The following is a 6481-nucleotide window of genomic DNA, read 5'->3' on the forward strand; positions in this document are numbered from 1 at the left end:
CAGGTTATAAAGTACTCTGGTATTAACTCACAATTTTATTTTTAGGTATAAAGCTAATTAAGTATGTTTGGAATAAATTACAATAATTTGCAATTTTTATTACCCTAAGAGAATTTATACACTATTTAAAGTTAGAGTTGCTGTTGCTCTCAGGGGAAAGACTAAAGTACGTTCCCATCCTTGAATCACATCAACGGTGACTAGATACTGTAAACCAAAGCCAGGCTAAGACCCTACATGACAGACGACAACATAAGCAAATTTGAGCTCCAAATTTAAGATTTTATAAAATATTCTCTAATATTTAATGGAAATGTATTTTCCAGATTAACATATATCTTAAGGTACAACTAATGCCTGCTTATATCGCATATGATATCTCAAGTAGCAGTATCTTCAGTTACCCTCTTTGTTTTGGTCAACAACTTGTACCGTGGTATTACAGAATTCATTTCACGTGTTTAGAATATTCTCATCTCTTAACATGTGTGGAATACTTACCATATGCAAGAACTTAAAAATTCATAAGGAAAGGCTCACTATATATTTTTATATCTATACATATAAATTAATATTGTTACAGAAAATTCATTTTATATAGTATTATAAACTACTTTTGCTACATCTAAAACTACACAGACTTTACTCTCTTCATAAATAATCTGCATTACTCTTCACCATGATGTCACTTCACATCCTAATGGATTTTCATTTGGTGGAGCATTTCGGCACTGCCTCTACTTTTACAATATGTATCATTTTGACAATGATCAAAATGCCTGTTGAGGGCATAAACACAAAAACTATATACATATAATCATATCTCATCTACAACAAGTAACTAATTACATATATAAAACAGATTAAGTACTAAAGTGTAATCAGTTTACTCCCTATGTGAGATAAAATATTTTTGCATTATTTAAACACACTATTCTTAGCCCTTGCGGTATAATACCAAAGGAAATTGGTAAATTTCTGTCCTCTAAGTAACAACAGAACCTACACCAGCTGAAAGATAACGAAATTTTCTGCTGCCCCTTATGGATTATAAAGGCACCGAGCCCCACTGACTTTCCTTATGTATTGCTAGCCTCTAAGACCCAAGTACGCTCTGAAGTTTTTGATTCTAGGTCTGCCCTCTGAGCATGGTCTGGCTTCACAAAAAGAGAGGTGTGCAGCAGAAGAACAAAAGAGCTGTGTGTGCAGCAACCCTCTGGCAGTCCCTGAGGAACCTCCTAGAGGAAGTTCCTAGCTATACTTCAAATACACCTGGAGCCCTACAAATTGCGGCAGTACAACTTAAGATGCAACCTACGTGTGTCATAGTTAGCAGGAAACAAGGCGACTCATTACTAGTTTGCAAATCTGTATTTATTTCTAGTGGAGAAAAGATTAGGAAGCACGAAGAGGACAGGCTTCACAGCAGGGATTTAACAGCTTTGAAAACGTGTGAATCTGCTAAAAAACCAAACAAACAAACAAACAAGAAAGATGGCACAGTATCAATCTCACCTCCTTATGTGCTTCCACTAAAGAAATGTGACAAACACATGTAGAAGTAAAAAGTTTGTTAACTTATTAAAACAGTTTTTTCTTCCATCAGCAAATAAACTCCTCACAAGATTAAAAAACACCAACACATTTCTCCAGACCACTAATTTTGGTTATTTTTAAATAGACTTTAGAAAATCAGTAAACACAAACAAGGACAACACTAACATGGTTCACAAATTTCAAAAAGATAAATATCAACATGAGATAATGAAGTGGCACGTGCAGGTTTTAATCAATAAATTTAATACAGATGTAGAAGTAATGAGAAGAAATAGGATTTCACAGAATACATCTTTTTGTAAGATTACAAGATTATGCATAGAAGTAATTGCTGCCTCTCAGCTGCAGATATGTGACTTAGTATCTGCCACAGAAGAAAATAAGATTTTAATAATAATAACAGATGCCTTAAATCTATGACAAATAGGCTAAATTAAAGATCTCTAAACCTACAATACAGACTTATCACAGAAAATCATTGCTAGTTCAATGCTGCTAATATTCATGAATACTCTAACAGAATACTATGTAAGAAAATGGATGACTAATAAAGTTTGCTATTACATCAACCTTTGGGCCATCTAAAATAACCAGAAAAAGCCAAATAAGGTGAGCACAAATGTGCAACGTATGTTTTAATTAAAAGAGCAAGACCATGTATGTCAGAAAGATGATGTGATAGGTACACAATGAGAAGCTGTACTCCCCAAAGTTCTGCCATTCTTGTCTGCAGCACTGGTGCTACTCTCAAATACTGTGCCTGGTTTCACTTTCCATGCACACATCAGAAGCAAGGGTCTGCTGAGCACAATATTCTCGTACTTGCAAGGAATGCATGTTGCTTGAAAAACTGTTTTGAAGTGACTGTTACTTTGGATCTATTTGCATCATATTTAAATTAACATCAGCTGTGAAAATTATGAGAGTGATGTTAAATTCCAATTCTCTGTCTCATGGGATGTTAAATAGGCCAATTCAGTAGGGAGTGGATATTAGTTCACATGTATGGACAATGAACCAGACTGTTGTATGGGCTCAGTGTTCTTCCAAGGTCCACTGCTGTGAGGCAAAGGTTTTTGCTTAGTACAAGCATAGTCAGGTTAAGTTTAAAGCCTTTGAGGAAGGATTGCTAGTGCAAACATTAAATCAGTTCTGTGCATTACACTGGTTTCTCAAACCAATAGGTATTGACCATGCTCTATACCAATATAAAGTAACATACTACTAGTCAAATCATAGAATGGCTTGGGTTGGAAGCTACCTTAAAGTTCATCCAGTTCCAACCCCTCTGCCATAGGCAGGGACATCTTCAACCAGACCAGGCTGCTCAAAGCCCCATCCAACCTGCCCTTGAACACCTCCAGGCATGAGGTATCCACGACTTCCCTGGGCGACCTGTTCCAGTGCCTCACCACCCTTAGCATGAAAAATAACTTCCTAATGTCTAATATAAATCTCACCCCTTCCAATTTAAAGCCATTTCCCTTCATCCTATTACTACATGATCTTGCAAAGCAGATCCAGGCACCGAGGTCTGGAGGTTTTGCACCGTACTTAAAATCCCAGCGCTCCCTTCGCGTTGCGAGGCTTGCAGCGCCCACATCCCGGACGAGCCCCGAGCCCGCCCCAGCCGCGCGGAGCTGCGAGGCGCTGGGGCCCCAGCCGAGCACCCCAACCCGCCCTGCCCCGTCCCCAGGCACGAGCTCCGCGCTGCCCCACACAGGGGTCACCGCTCACCCCACCGAGCTAAACGCCTCCCTCTCCCTCCGCTCCCAGCGCACAGCCCGAGCTTCGCGGCTCCCTCTCCTCCGGCACAGCCCGAGCTCCTCGGCTCCCTCTCCCCCGGCACAACCGGAGCTCCGCGGCTCCCTCTCCCGCCTCCAGCGCACAGCCCGATCTCCGCGGCCTCCTCTCTCGCCCTGCTCCCAGCCCGAGCTCCACGGCTCCCTCTCCCTCCCCCACTGCGCACAGCCCGAGCTCCGCGGCCCCCTCTCCCCCCGCACAGCCCGAGCTTCGCGGCTGCGACTCCCTCTCTCCGCTGAGCGCACAGCCCGAGCTCCGCGGCCCCCTCTCCCTCTTTTCCCCCCGACTCCCAGCCCGAGCTCCGCGGCTTCCCCCGTTTCCCGCGGCCCCCTCCCGGCGCCGCCGCTCCTCCCTCGCCGTTCGCCTGCCCACCCCCCTTGCACGCCCTTCCCCACTCAGCCCCTTCCTCCCGCTCCCCAGAGCCTTTTCCTCTCCCCCGTCTCCTCCTCCACCGTACCCCCCCCCCCCATTTGAAGGTAACTCCCAGGAAACGTGCAAACCTGTGATTTTTACCTTCCTTGGCTTTTTTCCTCCTGGCCAGCGTGCCGCCCAGCTTGCCGAGGAAGGAGTCATCTTTCTTTCTGGACGGGGGAGATTTGGGGGTGGGCGACTTGGGAGAAGAAGGGGATTTCTGCGGGGAGGTTGCCATGCTGGCCCGGCCGCCGCTTGGGGATGGAGGAGACGGGTCCGAGGCCCCGATGCCGTGGGAGGCCGTTCCCGGATCTGAACGGAAGCGGAATTATTTCAAGCATTTGAGGCAGCTCTTGCTCCGCTCTGCCGGCTCTCCCGCTCCTTCCCTCCCTCCCGCCCCCCCCGGCCCGGGAGCGCCCGTTGCCTTCGCAGCCCAAAGCCTCCCCTCGGCAGCCCGACAGCCACCCAACAAAGCCCCCTCAGCCCGATGGCCGCTGAACAGACACCCCTCCCCCCCCCCCAAGCCCAAGTCACCTCGCCTTAGCCCAACGACAACCCCTTCTCAGCCCAACAGAACGCTGCCCTCAGCCCAAAGCCACCCTCGGCAGCCCAGCAGCCGTCCAACGGAGCCCCCTCCTCATCCCGATGGCTGCTGAACAGACGCCCCTTCTTAGCCCGACAGACTCCTGTCCTCAGCCCAACAGGTGCCGAACAAACACCTCAGCCCCACAGACCCCTACCCTCAGCCCAGTCTCCCTTGGCAGTCTAACAGACCTTGTCCTCAGCCCCTCAGCATCCCCCTCCTCAATCCAGTGACCACCCAACAGTCCCTTATCATCCCAATGGCTGCTAAATGGCCACCCCTCCTCAGCCCAACGGCTGCTGAATGGCCACTCTTCAGCCCAATGGTTGCCCAACAGCCCCCTCCTCAGCCAAAAGGTCACCCAAAAGCCTCCCCTCCTCAATCCAATGGCTGCCCCATGACCCCCTCCTTATCCCAAAGGTAACCAAAAGCCCCCCTCCTCAGCCCAACGGTTGTCAATTCTTCTTGGCCCCATGCCCACCCTTCTCAGCCCAACAGCTGCCCAATGGCCACCCCTCCTTAACCTAATAGCCTCTCCAACCCTGCCCTCCCTGCCTTCCTCAGCCCAACGGCCACCCAAAAACTCCCTTTCCTTAGCCCAATGGCTGCTCAGCAGTGTCTCCTCCTCAGCCCAACAGCCACCCCTGCTGAGCTGGACAATGAGGCACAGGTCACCCCATAGACTGTCCACCTTTACCCAGCCATGTAGTGAAACTGGTCACTAACTCAGGCTGGTTGGTCAAACACACCAGTGTAGGTGACTACACACACACAACAGTGCTAGTTAACATGAATGCCAACAGTTAGACGTGGTTCTAGTCAGGCAAGACCAGGTCTCTGACAGTTCAATTCATCCATAACCATTAATAAGTGAAGGCTCTGGAAGGGTGTGTCCGAGGGTCACAGCTGCAGAGAGATCTTTCTACACCCTGTGGTCAACACTGATAGAAAAGAGCTAACGAAGTAATGAAATGTCACTAAATAGTTTTGTGCAAGTCATTTAAACTTAATACATACATTTCAGTCAAGCACATTTTGCAAAGCAGCTCTTCTGCTTGTAGGTTTTGGCTACATCTGTGTTCAGAGGTGGTGAGCATCATCATATTCACTTCTATAAAAGAAAGCAACTGTTGTAGTCAGACCGTTATAAACACCAGTGGGAGAGAAAGGTGACTTAGCATGATAGATTGCCTATACCAACCCTGCTTTGATTTGCAGATGAGTAGCTGAAGAGAGAAGTATCTTTAAAACCAATAATTTCCTGTGACTGGTTCAGGAGGCACCCAGGACTGGAATAGCATTAATGTCATCTGGATGCACTACTTTCACTTACCACTTAATCACCCAATTAACAATTCAGGCAAAAAGCCACACACACTTCATGCAAATATCTAGCTATCCATTAGGCGTAACAAGTGAAATGAAATTACCATGAGGATATTTCTAAATCGGCTAATAATTGTTGTGTTTTTACAAGCTGGTAACATTGGTTTGCTGATGAGGGGCAGACATCAATGCGTATTTGTTGCATGCAGTTAGTATATACCCTGGAGAAAAACTTTATTCATCCATACTGCCATCAGTTAAAAGCAGGAATGAGCCTGAGCCATTAGCACAATCTCTTCTTTCCTTATGTTTTCTCTCTGGCTTGCAGCACCAAATGTGTCCTGGGGCTGTAGTCTGCAGAATGGTCCAAATTTCACACCTTATTCTCTTTCTACAGAAGTGCTACTCACACAGTGTGTGGATTAAGAGATGAACAGTTTTGAATAATTTTTAAGGACGTAATAAAAGACTCTGTCAAAAGAAGAAGAAAAAAACGCACAAAGCCCTTTCTTATATGCATGTGAATTTGTGGCATTTACAGGCAGAGCAATGACCCAACTAAATCTCCATTTGGACCCAAATGACTATACATAGACATCAATACAGGATTGTGTGGGCACAGAAGAACAGACAGTGTTTTGGCAAGCAAAAGTGTGCTTGCCTTTGTACCGCTGTTTGTGTTAAAGACAGAAAGCACAAGCCAGATACCTACAAACAGTAAGAGGTACTGGGTTGTGCAGTCTGGGAAAGTCAGATTTCAGCACATATTTGCCAAGCCTCACACAAAATAGCTGAAAAGAC

General features: G+C 46.2%; 1 protein-coding gene across 2 annotated transcripts in view; it reads right to left on the reverse strand.

The window, feature by feature from the left end:
* The window catches only part of PARVA (parvin alpha), a 65906-nt gene extending 61783 nt beyond the window's left edge, over positions 1-4123 (reverse strand). Inside the window, exon 1 of one of the 2 annotated variants that reach the window (XM_009563826.2) lies at positions 3874-4123. In XM_009563826.2, coding sequence (XP_009562121.1) covers positions 3874-4009 — 136 coding nt within the window. In that variant the 5' untranslated portion in view covers positions 4010-4123. Of the gene's footprint in view, positions 1-3860 lie in introns of both variants that reach the window. The other variant, XM_054068216.1, reaches the window with a different exon arrangement.
* Positions 4124-6481: the final 2358 nt, after the last annotated feature.

This window comes from Cuculus canorus, chromosome 5 (genome assembly GCF_017976375.1).
Source record: "Cuculus canorus isolate bCucCan1 chromosome 5, bCucCan1.pri, whole genome shotgun sequence".
Classification (NCBI taxonomy): Eukaryota; Metazoa; Chordata; class Aves; order Cuculiformes; family Cuculidae; genus Cuculus; species Cuculus canorus.